This window comes from Eulemur rufifrons, chromosome 2 (assembly GCF_041146395.1).
Source record: "Eulemur rufifrons isolate Redbay chromosome 2, OSU_ERuf_1, whole genome shotgun sequence".
Classification (NCBI taxonomy): domain Eukaryota; kingdom Metazoa; phylum Chordata; class Mammalia; order Primates; family Lemuridae; genus Eulemur; species Eulemur rufifrons.
Window position 1 is genome coordinate 13778858 of NC_090984.1, and position 23197 is coordinate 13802054.

Below are 23197 nucleotides of genomic sequence, written 5' to 3' on the forward strand. Positions count from 1 at the left end.
ACTTTCTCTCATTCTTTGTATCTGCAAGTTTGTTTGCAGTGTGAGTTCCCACAAGTTTCCTAGTACATGTGGAAAAATGGAAAGTTTCCAATACTGATGACATTCAATGGGACTTTCTCTCCAGAATTAATTGTCATGTCTCTTAAAAACTATCTTCTGCTCAGTAATGTGAACACTTTTGCTATAGGGTTTTCCACATTTTTTTATGAGTGTTTGTCTGCTGGGTGATTTCCTGTGCACATCATAAGGTATGAGTGTCCCTGAAGGCCTTTGCATCCTGATGACCTTCATAGGGTTTCTCTCTGTGTGAATGCTCATGTGAATCCCTGGAGATATCACTGAAGGCTTTCCTATAGCTGTTCCATTCTTCAGGTTTTTATAGTATATAATCTTTTGGGCACATTAGGGTAGGAGTGTGAGCTGAAAACTTTACCATGCAGATTGTACTCATTAAGTTTTCTTTCCAGACTGAATTAACAGAAGAGTTATTGAATGCTATTTCACATTGATTAGATTAAAAAGATGAAGGTGAGCTGGAGGCTTTTCTTCATTGATTTAATGGCAAGTTTCCCAGGTGGTTCCCAGTGATCTGTATCATGGCATTCACACCTTGCGTAGTCTTCTCCCACACTGTATCGAGATTGGTGTGTGACCAATACAAAAGGAAAGAAGTGAAAATATGTCCTTCTGAGGCTGGTTCATAGAAGACATCATGGCTTCTGTATTGACCCTCTATTGGATCACTTTCTTTAGGGGGAACTTACTGCCAAATCAGATACTCAGCCCCGTGGAGACACCTACATGGTGAGGAACTGCAGGTCCCCTGAAACAACCAACATTAACCTTCCGGGCATGTGAATGAGCCATCCTGGAAGTGGAGCCTTTAACAGTAAAGACTTCAGATGACGGCAGCTCTGGCCCACATCTCCACTGCAACCTCATGAGAGATCTTGGGGCATGACTACAGAGCCAAGCCATTCATGAATTCCTGACCTACACAAATTGTGAGATAATAAATATTTGTTGTTTGAAGCCACAACGTTTTGGGGAGGGTAATTTGTTATGCTGTGACCGATAACTTATATCCAGTGTGAATTCTCTCAAGTTGTCTTAGAGATGAGCGATCAGTGAGCCCTTTCCCACAGAAATTCATATCCACCTATTATGTATTCTCTTGTGCACAGAAAGGTAAGAGTTACTAGTGAAAGATTTTCCACATTGATTACATTCATAGGGTTTTTCTCCAGTGTGAGTTCTCACATGTTTCTTAACAGCTGAGAGATTATTAAACGCTTTTCCACAGTCATTGCATTCATAGGGTTTTTCTCCGGTATGTATTCTCTTGTGCACAGTAAGAGAAAAGCTGCTGCTGAAGGATTTCCCACACTCGTTACATTCGTAGGGTTTTTCTCCAGTATGAGTTCTCACATGCTGTGTCAGGTATGAGCTCTTCCTAAATGTTTTCCCACAATCATGACACTCATAAGGCTTCTCCCCTGTATGAATGCTATTGTGCCCGGTAAGGGAGGACCTTGTGCTGAAAGCCTTTCCACACTGATTACATTCATGGTGATTCTCCCCTGTATGAATTCTCTTGTGGCTTTTGAGGTTACAACTAGTGCGGAAGACGTGAAAACACTGGTTACATTCATAGGGTTTTTCTCCGGTGTGAATTCTCACATGCAGTCTAAGAGATGACGGATCACTAAATGCTTTCCCACAGTGATTGCATTCATAGGGTTTCTCCCCATTGTGGATTCTCTTATGAATAGTGAGGTAAGACCTACTGCTGAAAGACTTTCCACATTGATTACAGTCGTAGGGTTTTTCTCCAGTGTGAATTCTCTTGTGCTGAGTAAGATTAGATTTTGTGCTGAAGACTTTAAAACACTGATTACATTCATTGAGTTTCACTCCACGATGACTTCTTTCCTGTTGGTTAAGAGATGAATGATAACTATAGTTCAAAATATTGTTAATACTGAATGCTTCCATAGGAATTCTCTTTCCCAGGAATTCTGTTATATTATTATAATCGATGTTTTGGCTACTTTCAGTGGTTATAGATGGTTTCTGCCCAGTTTGAGCTCTTAGGAAGTTAAAAAAGACAGATGCTTGGTCAAAAATCCTTATCATATTCACAAAACATTTTATGGTAAGTTTAGGACAAATTTGTGTTTCAAACAGTCAATACCTGAGTCACATTTAGGGAAATATTTACCTGTGGGAACTCTCAGTGAAGAAAAAAGTTTGGAACTAACATAACTTTCTCTAAATTCCCAAGTTTCAGTGCCTCTCTGGGGACACTACTTTCTGGAGTATAAAATGGCACTTTCTTTTAATGACTCTCCTGGTTATTTCATGCCCTTTCTGAATTTATGGCATTCTCTTACTGTGGAAAACCAGAAATCATACACGTCAGTCTTACCGCTTTTACACCTTTAGATTGTTCTTTTCTAAAAACATGCTTCTTAGGAGGTAGCCATTTGGCTTTAAGTAGAGTCCCCACATCTGAAACAAATTGCAAAGAAATTTAGGCTGATGGAGAAAAGAAACATTAAACTGCATGCATGAGTGAAAGCAGACTCCAAGGGATTAGGATTTTCAGCAGGTCTGCAATGAACAGGATTTGGTTATGAAAATTTTTAGGTATTAATTTAAAAAAGGGATTCTAGAAAAATTGAGATTGCTCAGAGAGTGATAAAAGAAGGAGTTATCAGGAATGCACAGTGGGAAGGAACTGGACTGAAATTTTAAAAGGAAAAGAACTGTGTCTTCTGTTTGTCCTCTGAGGCCAAGGTCAAAAATGAGATGGTGAACAGAGAGCTAAAAGAAAGAAAAAAGCATATGAGGAAGTTCATACCAATGTTCTTGTCCACCTTTGTCAGAACAAGGGTAATTCTAAAAAGTTCCCTGATTGACATTAAATAATGCAATACTCCTGACCCCCGAGTCACTGGCCAGAGGTATTCTTCATAAGATTTACATCTACCTGGAGCTCACCTGGACAAGTGCTTGGGAGAATTCCTCTCTCCTCTGTCATCACCTTGTCGTCTTGTTCCAACTGGGATATCAGATTGGGTTTGTCAACATGACACCCTATTAATAGAGAAAATACACACGATGGAGATCAGTGTCAGGGACAAGCAACTCCACGAAACTGCAGCCAACATTTCTGAAGATGGCCAAATGTGACTTTAGGTGCATTACACCTTTAGACGTTAGAATTACCCCTATAGTAACTCTCACAAGGAACAAAAATGCAAGCATCTTCAACTCAATATTCAGGGTGATAGGGCATAAACAGTCCCAGAAGCCCATGCCTAAGTTCAAATACACACTTCAGATGCCCCAAAAATTTTAACCATGGAGAATATAAAGTCAGGGCAAGAAACAGATCTTCAGTTCACAAGAGGGTGTCAGACAGCTCCATGAGAGTGGGGAACGTGTCTGTCGCATTCATCTCTGTACTGCCAAACCCCAGCACAGACCTAGGAACACGGAGGTGCTTAAGAAAGACTTGTGAGAAATGATGTCAGTGAAAATGCTGGAGTAGAGAACTTCAAAAGGCCATCTCCTTTGCATAAACAGTGAATAAGCTGGCAAAAACTTTCAGAATCAAATTAATGGGAACCCCAAAAACTTACCACAAGCTAACAGCAATCAATAGAATGTCTAATCAAAACCCCCCCCCCAAATCTGGGTAAGAGAGCTGCATGACATTTTAACTGACTCTGGCTTCATTTTCTTTCCTTTGCTTTGGCTGCAACCTTGAAGACAGCAGCCTGCATTCCTAACACTGGGGCTGGGGAAGCAAAACAGACTTTGTTCTGTGGTTGTTTTTTTCTGATCTGTCTCGTGGCTCCTTGAAAGACTGGCTCAAATGGCTTGGCTTTATTTATCAGACTCCAAATTTTGGGGGGATGAGCTGGCTACTGGGACACATATGACCGATACATTTAAAGGCAAATGTGTTAGTACTACCTGAGGCCAGAGAAAAGAGTAGAAGCAGAGATTAACCAAAAGCTGGAAGGAAAAATAAGGGAAAAGATGTTTGGCTTTGAAAAGCTTTCTCATATTCCCAGGAATGTAGAATGCCAAGCACATCCGTGGGGCCGGGTGTGCACCTGAGAAGGCACCAAGCCTTCACCTCTGGCTGACCTCCAATCTCTGTGCAAGCAGGAGGAGAAGGCCAAGGCAGAGTTGTAAAGTCCCTGGCTGAGTTTTGAAGACATGTCCCTACGTACACACAGAGCTCCATCTGAACAGACTGGGAGTTTTTTTGTTTTGTTTTGTTTTTTGGTTCCAGGCCTTCAAAGAAGTATCTGACATATCACTACAACACCACTAAGCTAAGAGAAAAAAAAATATCAGTTGCCATACGTGACAGATACAGACAAATACAAAATTAGATCTGAAAAATCACTGAAGATACATACACACCAACTACAACAGGCAACAACAACAAACCCCGGAGATGGGGAAAAATCAGATTCCAGAATTGCTTATTATAATATTCCAAATGTCCAGTTTTCAACAAAATAATTATGAGGCTGTCAAAGAAACAAAAGCATGGCCCATTAAAAGAAAAATGAAATTGATAGAAACTGTCCCCGAGGACACCCAAATATTAGATTTACTAGACAAATAAAATATATCAACTATTTTAAATATGTTCAAAGAATCTACAGGAAACCACATACAAAAAACTTAAGGCAACTGTGAGTGCAAATTCTCATCAAACACAAAACATCATAAAGAGATAGAAATTATAAAAAGAAGCCAAACAGAAATTTGTGTTGTAAAGTATAATAACTGAAATGAAAAATTCAGAAGAGGAATTCAACAGCAGATTTGAGCAGGCAAAGGAAGGAATTACTGACCATGAAAGATAACGGCAATTTATATTATTCGGTCTGAAAAGAACAAAAAGAGAACAAAAAAAAAAAAAAAAAGAAAAGAGCCTAAGAGACCTGTGGGATACCATCAACCACACCAAAATGCACACAATGAGAGTCCCTGATGCAGAGAAGAGAGAAAAAGATACAGAAAGAATATCTGAAGAAATAATGGCTAAAAACTTTCCAAAATCTGATGAAATCCACAAATGTACAAACGCAAAAAGCTCAATAAACCCAAATAGGACAAACTCAAAGAGATAAATATCCAAACTGAAGCACACATTAATCAAACTGAAAGACACTGGTAGTATTAATCAAATTGAAAGAGAAAGACAGTAGCCTAAAAGCAGCAACAGGGAAGTGACTCATTGTGTACAAAGGAACCTTAGTAAGATTAACACATTGACTGCCATGTGAGTTGTATTTAACTCAGGCTAGCTTTAACCCCGGGGCTTTGTGAAGCAAAAACTTGCAGTTGGTTTGTGAAAATCTTACTTGTTGATGTTCTTATTGTTATAATTGACAATTTAATTCTAAAAATGTGGATTATGTTGCACATAACTCATGCACAGAAAACAATAAAAAAAAAAAACCAGAAAGGATCATTTTGTTTTAATAAAACACTGTGGCCCCAGGGAATTTTTTTTTTTCCTAGTGTGGCAGTCAATGTATGGACAGCCAATTTCTCATCAAAAACAATGGAGCCACCAGGCATTTGGGATGATATATTCAAAGTACTAAAAGAAAAATGTCAATTAAGAATTCTATGCCTGGCAAAACTGTCCTTCAAAAATAAATTAGAAATGAAGACATTCCCATAAACAAAAGCTGAGTGTTTGTCCCTAGAACACCTACACTGCAAAAAATGCTAAAGGGAGACCTTCAGGCTGAAATGAAAGGACAATGCATAATGGCTGAAATCCACATAGACAAATGATAAAGGTAAATGCAAGGGTAAAAATAAAAGTCACTGACAGTATATTTTTGGTTTGTAACTCCTCTTTTTTTCCTACACAATTCAAAGACAAATACATAAACCAATAATTATAAATCTATATTAATGGGCACACAATGCATAAAGATGTAATTTTTGGCAAAATAACTAAAGGGGGGAATGCACCTATATAGGAGCCAAGTTTTTGCATATTATTAAAACTAAGTTGATATTAAAATAAAACTAGATTTTTATACATTAAAATGTTAACTAAAATCCCTAGGGCAACCATGAAGAAAATAACTAAAAAACATAAAAAGAAATTAGAAGAGAATCAAAATAGTCCCCTAGAAAATATCTAACATGAAAGGAAACAATAATAAAAGAACTGAGATGCAAAAATGACATGACATATAGAAAACAAATAGAAAACAGGTAGATAGCAAATAATAAGTAGGCAGAAATAGAGCCCAATTAATAGTAATTACATTAAATGAAAATGAATTAAATTCTTCAATTAAAAGGTAGATTTTGGCTGAACTGATTTAAAAAATAACCCAATTACAGACCTATAATGGTTCAACTTACAATTTTTTGACCCTATGGTGGTGCAAAAGCCATATACATTCAGTAGAAACCATACTTCAAGTACCCATAAAACTATTTTGTTTTTCATGTTCAGTACAGTAGTTAATAAATTACATGATATACTCAACACTTTATTATAAGATAGGCTTCATGTTACACGATTTTATACAACCGTAGGCTAATGTTAAGTGTTCTGAGCATGTTTAAGGTAGTCTAAGCTATGATGCTTGGTAGGTTGGGTATATTAAATACATTTTCTACTTAAGATATTTTCAATTTACAATGGGTTTACTGGGACATAACCCCATTGTAAGTCAAGGACCAGCTACATATATTGCCTATAAGAGACTCACTTTACATCCAAAGACACAAATATGTTGATAGCAAAAGATATTTCATACAACAAAAATTACTATAAGACACAGACATTTTATATAAAGGATCAATTCGGCAAGAAAATGTAACATTTATAAACGTACATAGTACATGTATCTAACAACAAGGCTCCAAAACATATGAATTAAAAGCTGCCATAATTGAAGGGAAAAATAGAGTTCTATGATAATAGTTTGAGACATTAATACTCCACTTTCAATAATGGATAGAACTAATTAGATTAGTAAGGAAACAGAGAACTTAAAAAATACTATCAACTAACTAGACCTCACAGACATCTAAAGAACCCTCCATTCAGCAAGACAATACACGTTCATCTCAAAGGAACATGGAGCATTCTCCAGGACACACTGTTTGTCAGGCCACAAAACAGGTCTCACCAAATTTAGAAACAATGAAATACAAAGTATCTTCTCTAACCCCAATGGAATAAAATTAAAAATGAGTAACAGAAAGATATGTATTGGAAAACTTAACATAGTTAAGATAATACTATCCTAATGGATCTACAGAGATAATGCAATCACTAACGAAATTCCAATAGCTTTCTTTTTTTTTCAAAAATGGACAAGTTGATTTGAAAATTCACAGAATTGCAAGCGTTCCCAAATAGAAAAAAAGAATCTTAAAAAAGAACAAAGTAGTAAGACTCCTATTTCCTGATATCAAAAATTACTACAATGCAATGATTGTCAAGATAATGTACTAGCATAAGGACTGACATACAGACCAATGGAATAGAAGTGAGAGTAGATAAATAATCTCTGGTGTCCACGGTCAAATAATTTTTGACAAGGGTGCCAAGATTATCAATGGGGAATGAACAGTCTCTTCTACAAGGGTGCTGGGACAACTGAACATACACATTCAAAAGAACGAAGCTGACCCTTTCTCCACATCATATGCAAAATTAACTCAAAATGGATCAAATACCTAAATGTAAGAGCTAACACTCTTGGAAAATTCTTGGAAGAAAACACAGGGGTAAATCTCCGTGACCTTGGCTTAGGCAGTGGTTTCTTAGGTATGACGCCAAAAGCACAAGCAAAAAGAAAACCTAGATAAATTGACTTCATCAAAATTAAGATTCTTGTGCCCAAAGGACACATTCAAGAAAAAGGAAAGATACCCACAGAGAAATTATCTGCAAATTGTATTTTGAATAAGGGCTTAGTACTCAGAATATAAAATAAATTTTTACAACCCAACAACAAAAAGACAAACAATCCAATTAAAAAATGGGCAAAGGACTTGGAAGTCTTCCAAAGAAGATACACAAATAGCCAACAAATACATGAAAAATGCTCAATGTCATTAGTGATCGAGGAAATGCAAATCAAAACAATGAGCTATCACTTCACACACACTAGGATGGCTACAATCAGAAAGATGTGGAGGATACTGGAACCCTCATGTACCAGGGAAAGTGTAAAATGGTGCAGCTACTGTGGAAACGTTTTGTAGTTTCTCAAAGACCTCGACATACAAAGAGAAGACCTAGCATTCCACTCCTAGGTGTATACCCAAGAGAACTGAAAGCAGAGGTTTAAACAAAAACTTGTACACAAATAGTCACAGCAGTATTCATAATAGCCAAAAAGTGGAAACTACCCAAACGTCTACCAACTGATGAATGGATAAACAAAATTTGTTTGCCCATACAATGGAATATTATTTCAGTCATAAAAAGGAGTGCTATAACATAGCTAAACCTTTCAAACATGATGTTACATAAAAGAAATCAGGCACAAAAGATCATTTCTTTACAATTCCATTTATATGAAATGTTCTCAACAGGCAAATCCATAAAGACAGAAAGTGGATCAGTACTTGCTGGCAGCATGGGATGGGGAAGGTAAAGAGTACTGACTGCTTAATGGGGAGGAGGTTTCTTTTAGGGGTGATGAAAATGTTCTGAGATTAGATAGTGTTGATGGTTGTACAACACCGTGACTACATTAAAGGCCACCAAATTATACATTTTAAAATGGCGAATTTTGTGTTCTATGAATTTTAATACAATAAAGAAATAAGGGTCAGGCATCGTGGCTTACACCTGTAATCCCAGCACTCTGGAAGGCCAAGGAGGAAGGATTGCTTGAGGTCAGGAGTTCAAGACCAGCCTGAGCAAGAGTGAGACCCCATTTCTACGACAAATAGAAAAATTAGCCAGGCGTGGTGGCACACACCTGTAGTCCGAGCTGCTCAGGAGGCTGAGGCAGGAGGATTGCTTGAACTCAGGAGTTTGAGACTCTCTTTCAAAAAAAAGAAAAAAAAAACAAGAACGGATGCAGGAATGATGGGCTTACCGAGCGAGGCCAGGTTCCGGCAGTTCTCCAGTGTCACGTCTCTGTACAGCGTCCTCTGAGAGGGGTCCAGCAATGCCCACTCCTCCTGGGTGAACTCCACTGCCACATCCTTGAAGGTCACCAAGTCCTAGACCATCATAAACACCATGGCTTAGCCCAGGGCCACCCCCACCAACATGAACAGGAAGAGGGCTCAGGGTGACAGAACCAGGGATGGAGGCAGGGTTCTGAAAGTAACTCTCACTGGGTCCTGGGCTCAGCCTTTCATGTCTCCTGTTTACCTAGGCCACTCCCCAGGTTCAATGCAGTGGTAACAGAGTACCTAGGCCAGGCAATGTGGCTCACGCCTATAATCCCAGCACTCTGGGAGGCCCAGGTGGGAGGATCACTTGAGCCCCACAGCTGGAGACTGCAGTGAGCTAGGCTGATGCCATGGCACTGTAGCTGGGGCAACAGAGCAAAACTGCCTCAAAAAAAAAAAAAAAAAAAGAAACCTACAGAGTGCCTGTCTTTTTCCACTTAGACCGCAATCTTATTTCCCTCAACAACCAGAGATAAGCGTGGCCTGGGACATTGCAGAAATCAGAGAAATACTTGGTAAATCAATGCATGACTTCCCCATGGCTACTATGAATTGCTTGAGTTTAGAACACAGTCATGTCTTTACTTGGCTTTCCCTTAAAACACTCAGGAAACATGATGTAATTAGGGAGCCTGGAGGGGCTTTGAAACTGCAATGACAGTTGACACACGCTGACGTTTTCTGGGCAGCCCTCACCTTCCATCGGATGCCTGGAGACCTTGGGGTGCCCGGGGACCTAGGCTGGCTGTGAGGCTCCTTTCAGTGAGGGCTGCTGAAAGGTAACAAGTCCAATTTCTGGCCAAAGTAATAATGATTTAGAAAAAGGACTACAACTCACCTGTAACCAGCTCGTCAGGAACTCATTAACCAGCTCTTCCTCCTCTGTGTGTCCTTTCTGCTGGGAGGCTGGGTATAGGGTAGACCGAGCTGGAGGGGAAGAAGTGAGTCATAGGAATCCAGGCCTGCCTTGTGTCTAGACTCGCAAATCTGGGGGCTTCCTATCTGCCTGTGACTGACCATGTCAACACACACGCGGGCACATCCCCTAGCCCAGGCCTACACCCCACAGACACCCACACGAGCACAACCCCTAGCACAGGCCTATACCCCACAGACACCCACACGAGCACACCCCCTAGCACAGGCCTATACCCCACAGACACCCACACGAGCACACCCCCTAGCACAGGCCTATACCCCACAGACACCCACACGAGCACATCCCCTAGCACAGGCCTACACCCCACAGACACCCACACGAGCACACCCCCTAGCCCAGGCCTACACCCCACAGACACCCACACGAGCACAACCCCTAGCACAGGCCTATACCCCACAGACACCCACACGAGCACACCCCCTAGCACAGGCCTATACCCCACAGACACCCACACGAGCACATCCCCTAGCACAGGCCTACACCCCACAGACACCCACACGTGTACACCCCTCTGCACATGCCTACACCCCACAGAAACCCACACGAGCACAGCCCCAGCACATGCCTACACCCCACAGACACCCACACATGTACACCCCTCTGCACATGCCTACACCCCACAGACACCCACACGAGCACACCCCCAGCACATGCCTACACCCCACAGACACCCACACGTGTACACCCCTCTGCACATGCCTACACCCCACAGACACCCACACGTGTACACCCCTCTGCACATGCCTACACCCCACAGACACCCACACGAGCACAGCCCCAGCACATGCCTACACCCCACAGACAACCCCCACCAACTTTACTATGAAACCAGGGCACAGTTGTCTGTCATCCAAACCATAAAAAAGCACTGCACTTGATGGAAGAGATTATTCTCATTTCACTGAGAAATGAGAAAACCATCACTGTGTTTTTAGTGTGTGTTACAGACAAAATGACAGGTAGAATTCAAGAGCTCCCGCACACTCACCACACAGGTAGCATCCCCACAGACACCCCAACCCCTAAGTCCTCAGTCCTAAGAGCTGCCGAATCAGACGCTGGGACCTCTGGGCCCCTGCCGCTGCATCCCACCCCGGTTGCTCTGTCCGGACCCCTCCTTGTCCCAGGCTGTGGGTCGGGGGGCTCTCAAGCCTGGACTCTGAGGGCTGCTGGGACCCCAAGACTCACCACCAGCGGCGGGTAGGAGGACGGCCGCCATCTTGTGACCCCGACACCAACAGACAGGGAAGTGGAGGAGCAGGACGCTTGGGACCGTGCTCTGGAAGAAATGGGGAAACTCCACGTCTCCACAGCCTCGAGTTGTCTCAGGCCGCTCAGGACGTGTCTTCTTCAGCCTGTCCACACGTCCTCCTTCAAACCCAAGTTCCGCCTTCCACGCTGCGCCTTTATCTTGCTGAGCAGGTGATGAATGCAGGGACACCTGATGGCAACACTTGCCTTCCTCTGTCCCCAGCACCACGACCAATGTACCACTGCTCCACCCCGAGAACCTCAGCTGTGCGCGTCTCATGCCACGTTCTTCCTGCCCAAGTTATGGTCACAGACGCATTCCCGGCTACACCCCCTCATTCCCTGGGTACTCGGGCCCCTGACTCCCATTTTCCTTCCACCACCAGGGTTCCCTCATGTGGACGATGCCAGAGGGCCTCATGGTCAACAGGAGACCCTCAGCTCTGGGGCCCTTTGTCCCTTTGGCCACACATTTCCAGGGTCCCCCACCAGCTCTGGTTATCGCCTGGCACTGTCCCACCATCTGGGACAGCAGTTCAGAAATTCCCCTCTCTCTGAACCCAACCTCCCTCCTCTGCTTCCAGTGCGATTGCTCACGTGTCTCTCTCACCACGTGTGTCCCTGCACCACACAGAGGCCTCCACCCCTCCCTCCTCGTTTCCTACTCATCCAGCTCGGATCTCACTGTCCCTCACTTCAGCTGCCTCCCTCATCCCTATCCACGCCTCATGCCGGCCTAGCCGAACTCCAGCCTGGCACGACTCCAACCACCCGCCTGCTCCGTGGCGACATTTGGGCAGAGCAGCCTGCACCAGGGCAGTAACGCCGCCGCCTCTAGAAGAACATGGTCACCACTGTGAAAAGAGCCCTCAGCCCTGCAGGAGGATCTTACAGGTCCGTGTGGCTTCTAATTCCTCAGATCTCTCATCTCTTTAAACCTCACACGGCCTCACCTTTCCTGTCTGTGCTGAGCGGTTTCCTAAATGGCCTTCGGGGGTCTGAGCCTCCTGGTGTTTGCACCCTGCGTAGCCCCCGACACACACGGAATTAGGGCTGACCTGTGTGACCGGCAGATCCGGCAGAGGTGACAGTGGGTGATTTCCAAGGCCAAGTCCTAGAAGGCACTGCAGCTGCTGTCTTGGTCTTCTGGATGCTGCTCTAGGGGAAGCCGGTTGCCATGGTGGGACGACACTAACGCAGCCGTGCGGAGAGGCCTAAGTGCTGAGGAGCTGCAGCTTCCTGCCCACAGCCAGCTCCGACCTTCCAGCCATGGGAGCGAATCTGGGGCACCAGTTGAGCCTTCCGATGACACAGCCTAGCTGACAGCCTCCTGCAGCCTCCAGAAAATTCCAAGCCAGAACCTTCTTGCCAGGCCACTCCGGAGTTCCTGAACCACAAAACCAGTGGGAGATGAAAAATTATTACTGTTGTTCTAAGGTTTGGGATCATGGACCAGGCAGCAACAGATAGCAAATCATCTCACTTTGCGCAGATGAGCCTGCATCCTACTTCTCAGAGTAACAGTCAAGAGAAGGAGTCCACCTTCCTGCCTTGTGGCCAACGGTGCAGTCTGCACCCTGCTCTCCTCCCTCCCTCCTGCCACAGACCAGGAGCTGCCTCCCTACTCTGCAGGCCCCTGCTCTTCGGCTCTGGGCTGGGGCTCTAGGCCGGGGTCGCTCTCTTGTGCTCGATGTGCCCTCATCTGCCCTTTCCCTGCCAGCGCTCCCACGGGACCGGACTCTTCCTTATACCACCACAGCCTGATCCAGCATCCAGCAAAGCTGCAAAAATGTTTACTCTTTCCCTACCAAGTGCACTTCCAGGAATCTATCTCAAAGACACACAAATACTAAAAGACACCCGTGAGGTTATTCACTGTGTCAAACAGCAAAGGACTGAAAACAACACAAATGACCATCAGTGGGGACTGATGGAAAACCTATGGGAAATCTATGTAATGACGAAACATGTAGCCAGAACCCCTCCCCCAAATAAGTCCCCAAAAAAACCCAAACCCCGAAAAGATCTCTAGGTATTGATAGAGATTATCATCCCCCAAAAATTAAATGAAAAAAAAAATCAGGGTACAAAGCAGTGCAATGTTTCCTTTTTATAACAACTGAAGGCCTCCCTTCCCTGGGGTTATAGAATAAAATTTAACTTCATAAAACCGGCTTCTAGGGGTATCTATGTGTGACCTCCCTGAACCTAAAGGTAAAAGCAGTGAAGGCTGTGTGTGGGCAGGGACTGGGGCATTGGACATGAAAAGTGAGTTTGGGCAGAGCTGCAGGGAGTCTTTGACTCCTGGGCCTCTGTGGTAGGCAGATTAATAGCTTCCGCCTCCCCACCCCCAACAGGTTCTAGTCCCCAGAAGCCGTAAACAGGCTCCCTTACATTGCAAATGTGATTAAGATAAGGATTTTTTTTTTTTTTTTTTTTGAGACAGGGTCTTACTCTGCTGCCCAAGCTGGAGTGCACTGGCATCATCATAGCTCACTGCAGCCTCAAACTCCTGGGCTCAAGTGATCCTCCTGCCTTAGCCTACTGAGTAGTTGGTACTACAGGCAGGTACCACCATGCCTGGCTAATTTTTCCATTTTTAGTAAAGACAGGGTCTCGCTCTTGCTCAGGATGGTCTCGAACTCCTGGCCTTAAGCGATCCTCCCTCCTCAGCCTCCCAAAATGCTGGGGTTACAGGTGTGAGATGCTGCACTCGGCCAAGGTAAGGATCTTGAGATGGGGGATTATCCTGGACTATCCAGGTTGGCCCCGTGTCATCACAGGGTAGAAGGGAGAGTCAGAGAAGGAGATGTGATGATGGAAGCAGGGGGGTGAGTGTGCGGGGAGGGCAGGCGGGGAACAGAGACAGAGAGAGGTTTGAAGATGCTACCCTGCTAGTTTTGAAGGTGGAGGAAGGAGCCACAGCCTAGGAATTCAAGGAGCCTCTACAAGATGAAAAAGGCAGGTAGTGGACTCTCCCCAGAGCCTCTAGAAGGAACGCCACCCTGCTGATTCATTTAGGATTTCTGACCTCCAAAACTGCAAGGGAATAAACTTGTGTTGCTTTAAGTCACTAAATTTGTTATACTTTGTTACAGTAGCAACAGGAAGCTAATATTGCCTCTAGTATCAAATCTTCCCTGAGGCCTTTGTGTGAATTTGGCAACAGCTGCAGAACTTCCCCATTCTCTACAAGTGCAGGATACCGCCTTTTCCCCGACCCAAGACCCAATCTGCAGTTAGGTATGCAGTAGTTGCAGAGGAGTGAGAAGGTTGGGATCCAGCCAGCTCACTGGCCCCCAAGAGGAACGCAAGCAGAGAAGGTGCCGGGTCCATTTGCAGCCCCCATGTGCCCCTTCAAGGTTGCCTGGCAACTGCAATCTCCTATTGGGACAGGAAGGGTCTCTGTTCAGTTTACAGATCTGGTGACTCCTGCCCTGCCCTAGATGTAGGTGGTGGGGCTGGAAGAGGGTCACAGCGGATGGGCCACTCTATACCAGAGTTGCCCCATGGAACTTTTGGTGACAACAGAAATGTGCCATAATTCTGCTCTAATAGGGCAGCCACATGTGGCTACTGAGCACTTGAAATGTGGCCAGTATGACTGTGAAAACTGATTTTAAATTGTGTTTAATTTTCATTGGTTTAACTGAAATAGCTCCATGTGGCTAACGGCTACCACAGCGGACGGAGCAGCCCCAGACATGCTCAGGCCTCACTTCCTTTAGGATGTGGAAGAGGATCCTTTAGGTTTGGCTGAGGGGGCTGCCTGCAGGTTTGCACAGACAGGAGCTGGGAGCACCAGGAGTGCTCTGTGCCATCAGAAAAATTCAGGGATGAATGAGAGTGTCACCACATTCTCCCAGTTCTAAACATCCAGATCTCTTCTTCCCCACTCTGCGACCATTATCTGGGCCTAGGGAACAATCATCTGATTCCTAAACTTCTTCCTAACACCTCCCATCTTGCCTCTTAAAAAGTCTTCATTTTGGGTCGGGTGCAGTGGCTCACGCCTGTAATCCTAGTACTCTGGGAGGCTGAGGCGGGAGGATCGCTTGAGCTCAGGAGTCTGAGACCAGCCTGAGCAAGAGCGAGACACCCATCTCCACTAAAAATAGAAAGAAATTAGCTGGACAACTAAAAATATACAGAAAAAATTAGCCAGGCATGGTGGCGCATGCCTGCAGTCCCAGCTACTAGGGGAGGATGAAGCAGAAGGATTGCTTGAGCCCAGGAGTTTGAGGTTGCTGTGTGCTAAGGTGATGCCATGGCACTCTAACCCAGGAAACAGAGTGAGACTCTGTTTCAAAAAATAAAAACAAAAACAAAAAACAAAAAAACCCTGAATGTCCTGTGTCCCGGCAAATCCCTTAGTCCTTAATAAATGGGGATAGTTGGTAACCATAAATTGTATACTCAAAGCGTTATCTATTGCATGATAAGCAAACATTCCCTTGAGAATGTTATAGGAAAGCTAGAATGAAAAAGGCACACATACATACGCAATTAGCAAAATCCCACAATTAAATATAAGATTATTCCACATGGTTCTCTAAAATAAAAATCACCATACTGTTATTTCAGGAAAGTTTTAAGCAACAAAGTTGATTACTATTACAAGGCAAGATGCAGAGGACAATCTTTTTGGAAACTAGAGCCCTACCCTTCAATCTATAAGTTGTTGCTTAATATTCTCCCAAGTGATTTAAAATCTCATTAGGAAAAAAAAAATCTAATTGCTCAAAACACATCTAGTTGCTGGGCAATTCAATTTTAAATTTCTGTTACCAATAAGGAAGCTCAAGTCATCTTTGTTGTGAGTGCTCCTGTATTTTGAAGTTTCATGGAGGATTTATAGGCCTTTAAAATTCAAATCAAACAGGCCTGAGGAATGTTGCTGAGGAGTTCTGCTAGTCTTTAGTGAAAAGACTTGTAATGCTACATATCCACGTAAATATTTTACATAAAATCCTGAAATTTTTAGTATGATGACATAAAAGAAAATCTATATTTCTCTACAGTTAGACATATTTATGCTTATGTGTGCTCTGTATCTATTTGCATTTAACTGTATTTACTGACTTATTTACATGCATATAACCATAAACACCTTAGTAGTATCTTTCCCTTAATATAAGCCATCAAACATAAATAATTTTTCTTAAGATATCCTCACTCTTAGTGACTCCTTGTGGTTATAATCTGAGCAGAAGACAAGCCCAGGAGCAGTTCTCCACAGGAGAGACTGCTGGAACCCTGTTGTTCCACATTCCACGTGACACTCACCTAGTCCCACAGAAACCCACGGATCAGTGAGGACAGATGGACTCTGAGGCTGGTTTGAACACACATCTGAGCTTGAGAGATGCTCTTCTCTTCTGAAAAAAAAAGGCACAAAAAGTGCTTTTGAGGCTTTTTATACTTTGTACAGTTACTGGATACAGTTGTTAGCTAAAAGGACCACGCCATTCACTTTTTTTTTACTGACTGATTTAATTTGTAATAAAGGCCAGCCTGTTGGCTGTAACTGGATTTACCTGATTCCTACCCAGCTACCTGCTATTCAAGATGGGAGAAAGCAGCTAAATGCTGTGTTGTACGTTTGACACTTGACAACTCATTTCGCTGGAGACAGATTTTATGGTGACTCTAGACACTTTAAACTATCTTCTCATTTAGAGGCCCTACAAGTGACTCAGATTAATTTTAAACAATTTGTATAGTTTATTCGGAACTTCATAGATTTTAAGGCCCTAGAGCAGGGTGTCCCAACCTAGGCACTACTGATAATTCTTTGTTGTGGGGGGCTGTCCTGTGTAATGTAGGATGTTTAACACTAAGCAGCGTCCCTGGCCTCCACCCACTAAATGACAGTAACAATCTCCCCTCCCCCACAATTGGTAACAACCAAAAAGGTCTCCAGACGTGGCCAAGAGTCCCCCGGGGCACAGAATCGCCCCGGGTGAGGGCAATGGGGGCTCTCTGAGGAGGCGACGGCGGCGCTGGGTCCCGACCCGGGAGGAAACAGCAGCTTTGGGCTGACCTGAGCGAACACCCCGAGGCCTCCGAGGAGGAAACACGGCTCCCGGAAGGGATGTAGGGTCCGCGGCTGGGGGTGCCCGCGGCCCACGCCCCTCCCTGGACTCGGACCCGAGCCCCCGCCCGCCGCTCACCGAATCCGACCCCTCCCGCTGGGCCAAATGCGCCGACTCGCGGAGACGAAGAGACTCGCTTCCCGGCGCGCTAGGCGCGGCTCCTCCCACGGCACCGCCCCGCGCTTCCGCTTCCGGTGTCGGGCGGGCCGCCCCGCACGTCCGCTTCCGGTCTCGGGCTGGCGGCGGCAGAGAGGAGGATGTGGGGGATTTGGGACTGAAGCAGCGGACGAGCGGGGAGCGGGGCGGCCGAGGTAGTCTAGTTTTCTTAGTAAGAACAAGGTTGGGCCTTAGGCTGAGTCAGCTGCAGGGGCAGAGTCGGTCCCCAGGGCAGGATCAGGCCAAGGAACGGGCGCGGGGCGGGGACCAGTGTGAGCCGTACCAGGCCTGGAGGGCGGGGCCGATGGGCAGAGACCGGCTCCGGGGGCGGGGCTGTGGGCGGTACCAGGCCCAGGGGGCGGGGCTGAGTGGGCGGAGGCAAGTTCCCGGGACCGGGATACAGATGCGAATAAAGCGTGTGTAAGTTGTGGGGTGGAGTTCAGATATGTTCAGCGGGCTGGCGCTGTGGGAGCTCAGCTCCGGGCGGTGGGAGGGCTGAAGGCGGGGCTTTCCTTGGATCAAGTGGAGAAAAAAAAAGTAAGATCTTTTGCAAGTTGCCCTTAGGCCAAAGAGGAACACTAGCCTCCATTAATGATTATTTAGAATAAGGAAAAAATCTAAACATGACACATAAATCTCCCCAAGAGGAGATTTATAGCTTGATGTGTTAGTAAGCCTGAGATGTGTTCAAATGATTTATGCTTTCAATTTAACATAGGGTGTGAATAAGAAAGTAAAACCAAGGGGTCTAGTAAGGAAAAAAATACCCCATGTCCATTTCTGGGCATTCTCATCTAATAAATCTTTATTTCAGAATTTTTAAAAAATATATTTTTACCAAAATGTTCATACCCCCATAATATTGTGAAATTTAAAAATAATAAAAAATTGTTACTTTGCTACATTTTTATTCTGATTTTACATTTCATTTTTTCTTATAAACATAGACAACAATATTGAGATTTTCTAATCAGCAAAGAAGTACGTACGAATTAAATTAATGGCATTATAGTGGTGCCTTTCAAGTAATGAAAAAAATTGAATATTCAGTTTGGCAACAGTTTAGGAAATGAATGATCCTACCCTCTGCTAGTGGCGTTGTAAAGTGCTGGTTTCTTGGCAGCAACATATACTAAAAACTGTGTGAATGTACATATTTATCAACCCAGCAATTTTACAATGACCCACATCAGAGAAACGTTCAAAGTTTGTTAAAGAGAATTCATCATCTACTTTTTATTTATTGTCACAGAAGAGTAGTAACAATGGCTAAATAGGTATTGGCATCTGTATGAAATGTTTGTAGGCATTAAAACAATAATGTCAATGTACATTTAGTTACATAGAATTATGTTCAGGTTATGAGGTTAGATATGAGAAGCTGGTTACAGAATGAGGTTGACAGTGTGTTGACACTGTAACAGACAAGGTCTAGGAATACAAAATTCCAGGGCTTAACAATCATATGATGCCTGGACCCTTTCTGCCCAGAATGAAGGTGACCTGAAATTTCTCTGGCTGGACAACTGAAGGTACAGTGCAAAGTTTTGCCTCCAGCCTCGTGACATGGACTAAAGACTCTCTCACTCTGCAGCCTACACCAGCCTCATGGACGAGGCAGGTTCTCAATTTCCCTGCAGAATGTCTGAGATCAGAAGACCTTTTGTGCCCTGATAGTCACTTCCTGCCACCCTAACTCTCTCTGGTACAGTGAAAACAACCAGTGGCTTGTGCCTAATCAGAAAATGAAATAATTGCCATAAACTATTCCATTCCATGTTTTGATTCATGGCAGAGAAAGAGGCGAGGAAACTCAGTGGAAACAGCTGGAAGGGACAAAGATTGAACACATAGAGGTCCCCGTACACAAGAGAGACAAGGCTGAAATTCCACCCCAAAACCCAGCAGTTCCTCTATCACCTCCCTCCAGTGCAAGGCCACCTGCAGAAAAGACAAGCATTATTAAATAATCCCAGAAGGAATTGCTAAAGATGGAGACACCCCATGGAAACAATTGCATACTGCCTAAACCTCTTCTGAGGACATGATTGTGTTGATACATTGAGTGTTTTAGAAGCATACACAACGCAACTGTTGCAATCAGCAAAGCATGCACAGAACACAGGCTGTGTTATGGGAAACTAGATAAGAACCAGTACAGTAGCTCAGTCACAGACACCTATGCCACACAGTTGGATTAAAGTCCAGTCTTAAAACAGTATTTTCATTTTTCCTAGAAAAACTGATAAGGATCAAAGAACAGGGCATTAACCTCTCTGAAAGATTATCTACTTTTTAATCTTTTGACTTCTAGGATTGCAGGCTAGAATGCCTTGTTCCTATAGGACTAAATTATTGATATTTAGAGGGACACGGTCTGTTTAGGGTGGTGGATCTCAGACACCCACGGCTTCTCTATGAGGCACATTTCAACAATGCGCTTGTCAGCAGTGGCCATGAACCCTTTGATCCCAACGGTGACCTCAGGCTGGCGGTCAGCCTCTCAGAATGCTTGTGTGCCTCACTCCATGGGTCCTGGTGGTAAGAAGGGGTTGACGTCCCGGAAGTCTCACTCATTCCAAGCCCCCCCAAGGACTGACCATGGGGATTAAGCTGACAGAGTGGATGATAAAAGATATAGATTTCTCTCTTCCATCTTTTTTTTCTTTTTCTTTTCTTTTTTTAAATTAGAGATGGGGGGGTCTCACTCTTGCTCACGGTAGTCTCGAACCCTGAGCTCAAGTGATCCTCTCATCTCAGCTTCCCAGAGTGCTAGGATTACAGGCGTGAGCCACTGCGCCCAGCCTCTCTTTTCCTTCTTGAAGGGAGTGGAGAGAAAAAGGAAAAAGAAGGTCCTAGAGGGATGAAGAAGGGAGAGAACATTCAGGATTCATCGGTCTGCATTTTTGCCATGTTTGCAGGCACCTTAGATAATTTTCAGGGGGATTACACACATGCTCACACATGTGTGTGCATACATGTGCATATACAACCAAGAACTTACGGATGAGATGTCACTTCTCAAGTTGGCCTGAGGACAAAAGATAATGTTTTTTCCTCTTCTCTGTTTTATTTATCTCTGTTTTAATCTTCATTATTTCCTTCCATTTGCTGGCATGACCAGGGGGTCATGCATGTGTGCCTGTAGGCCAGCTACTCGGGAGGCTGAAGCAGGAGGATCACTTGAGCCCAGGAGTTGGAGGCTGCAGTGAGCTAAGGTGATGCCACTGCACTCCAGCCTGGGTGACAGAGAGAGAGACCCTGTCTCAAAAAAAAAAAAAAAAAATCATGTCAGATGAATAATAAAAGTTCCTTTTGGATCTAATAACAGAGGGGCCATTGTGACCTTAGTGGGGGAAGTAGCCATAGAATGTTGAAGGCAGATAGAAGTTTGGAGTGATCTGAAGAGTTGCTTGGAGGTGAGAAGACAGAGACAGAGGGTGAAGATGATCTTCTCTCAATGGCACAGCTAAGGGGAAGGAATAGAAATCGGTGGTTGAGGAGAGGTCCCATGAAAGTCAGGTGAGGCATATCTGTGTAGTTAGGAGAAATTTGAACATATTTAAGTGCCGAAGGAAAGATTCAGTAGAAAAAGAGAAGTTGAAGATACAGGGGTTAAATGGGAATATTGACAGCATAAGATCACTACGAAGGAAGAAGAGATGAGGTGTAGATCACCATTGGAGGGTAACGGACATCTCATTGAATAAAATTAGAGGAAATTTGGAAGCTGTGGAAGTTTATCAGGGGTATTTGCAGATTTGGCAACTAGACCCATAACATTTCAGCCCAGTACTTAGCAATTCCTCTGTGCAATATCAGGCAAGTGAAAGCAACTTGAGTATATATGAGGAAAAAAGAAAAGTGGAGAACATTTGAAACAGGCTTTGGGGAAAATCAAGGAGTTAATATGGCAACACATAAAAGAAAGTGAAATTTCCGGGCATTACCCCAGTTAATGCTGACTATTTTGTATTTATAGTGGTACCAAAATAGTATGTTGTGTGTTTTGTTCAGTGGTTAGCGTAAGACTAACAGTAGCTGTGGTGTTGAGGATCAACGGGGATCTCCCAGGTTTAAAGGTTTACAAGGAATATATGATGAGCAGTAAGGAATTATGGCTTATTCCAAGGGGATTACTGAGGTCACAGACCATGGAATCCAAGAGTAACAGGAATGGGAGGAGAACGAGGAAGGTGCAGATATGGTAGTCTGGCGTAACTTTTGTTCTTGAGAAACAGATATCTATTATATGGGTGTTTGCGTAGAAATGAGAAACTTGTGGTGGGTGAACAAGCTTTCTGAATTATTTATTTTGGGGCATGGCCATTTGGGTATGAGAGTGAGTCCGTAAGAGTGGAGCAGGTAGTAATTTCACTAGCGATGAACACGCCGCAGGTGCTATAAAACCCAAGAGATCAATGGGTTAACCAAATGAATAGTCGTCACACGGAAGAATGGCAGGATTTTTAAAAATAAAAATATTTTTAATATTCAAATATCTATAGCATTTATTGTGCACAATGGGTAAATGAGGTATGTAAGACACAATGCATGAATTAGAAATGTAGCAAAGATTAGTATAACATTGGAATGGCAGGATTTGAGATTTAGAAAAAGACATGTCATGTGTGTTACAAGAGAGGGTATCAGGACTTGTGCATTTAGGAATGACAAGGACAAAAAGAGAATAAAATGATACTCGAACAAGGAGGTGGTTTGCAGGATGGTGGAGGAATGTTTTGACTTTGAGCTATCTGTCCTCGACTCAAATCTGCTTGGGGATGTTGCAAGGAGGCAGGTGAAACCTGTCTCCGAGGGAAGGAGGAGGGATGTAAGTCCAAAAGAGCTGAGATCATTGTCAGCTGAGAAGGCAGGCTTTATTTATCATTTTGATCCAATTTCATGATTTTTATTTTTATAGCGTAAGAGGCAAAGAACGATGATGGCTAAGAGTTTGCAGAGAAAGCAACGTGACTGTGTGAACCAATCCAAATCAAAGCCTGGCTTAAGCATCTCCAACCCTTTGAGGATGTCCAGCTACATATTCAAAAGGCCAGTTACTAAAATCACATCCCATCCTGGCAATGAGGTTAGATACCACCAATGGGAAGAGAGCCTGGAAAAGCCCCAACAGGTCTGCTGGCAGAAGAGACTTCAAGGACTCCAGGCCTACAGCAGTTCAGGAGAACTTTTAAGTACTTTGGATCTTGCCAAATCCTTGCAAAAGCTCGCACCTGGTTGTACAGGTGGATCCCTGCCAGGGGCTCTTGCTGGCGGTCTGTGTCCCAGTTCCACGCCGACCTTTGCCCAGTCTTCAGATTTGGCGGAGGTTTTTCCTGGAGGGAGTCTGGGTAGCTCGCAGATCCTCTGCAAACAATTTCTGGTCACGGAGGAAGATATTAGGAAACAGGAAAGGAAAGTGAAGTTGGTAAGAGAGAGACTGGCCATAGCATTGATTGCAGATGGACTTGCTAATGAGGCAGAGAAAATGCAAGACCAAGAAGGGGGTCCTGAAAAACACTATGAAAAAAAGAGAAGATAG

The 23197-nt window shown here is 43.9% G+C and overlaps 2 protein-coding genes across 2 annotated transcripts; one reads left to right on the forward strand and one right to left on the reverse strand.

Annotated features, from left to right (window-relative positions):
- Positions 1-154: 154 nt before the first annotated feature.
- ZNF558 (zinc finger protein 558) lies at positions 155-17648 on the reverse strand. The gene is made up of 9 exons (XM_069496440.1): positions 17575-17648; positions 16688-16779; positions 12355-12788; positions 11339-11429; positions 10049-10137; positions 9129-9255; positions 3004-3099; positions 2429-2511; positions 155-1932 (listed from the first exon to the last, which is right to left on the reverse strand). Exons 4-9 carry the CDS (start codon positions 11367-11369, stop codon positions 1150-1152), a joined length of 1209 nt encoding a protein of 402 aa, XP_069352541.1. The 5' UTR covers positions 11370-11429; positions 12355-12788; positions 16688-16779; positions 17575-17648; the 3' UTR covers positions 155-1149.
- A 4949-nt stretch (positions 17649-22597) lies between these two features.
- Positions 22598-23197, forward strand: MBD3L1 (methyl-CpG binding domain protein 3 like 1). The gene has a single exon (XM_069491467.1). The coding sequence runs from the start codon at positions 22598-22600 to the stop codon at positions 23195-23197; it is 600 nt and encodes a 199-aa protein (XP_069347568.1).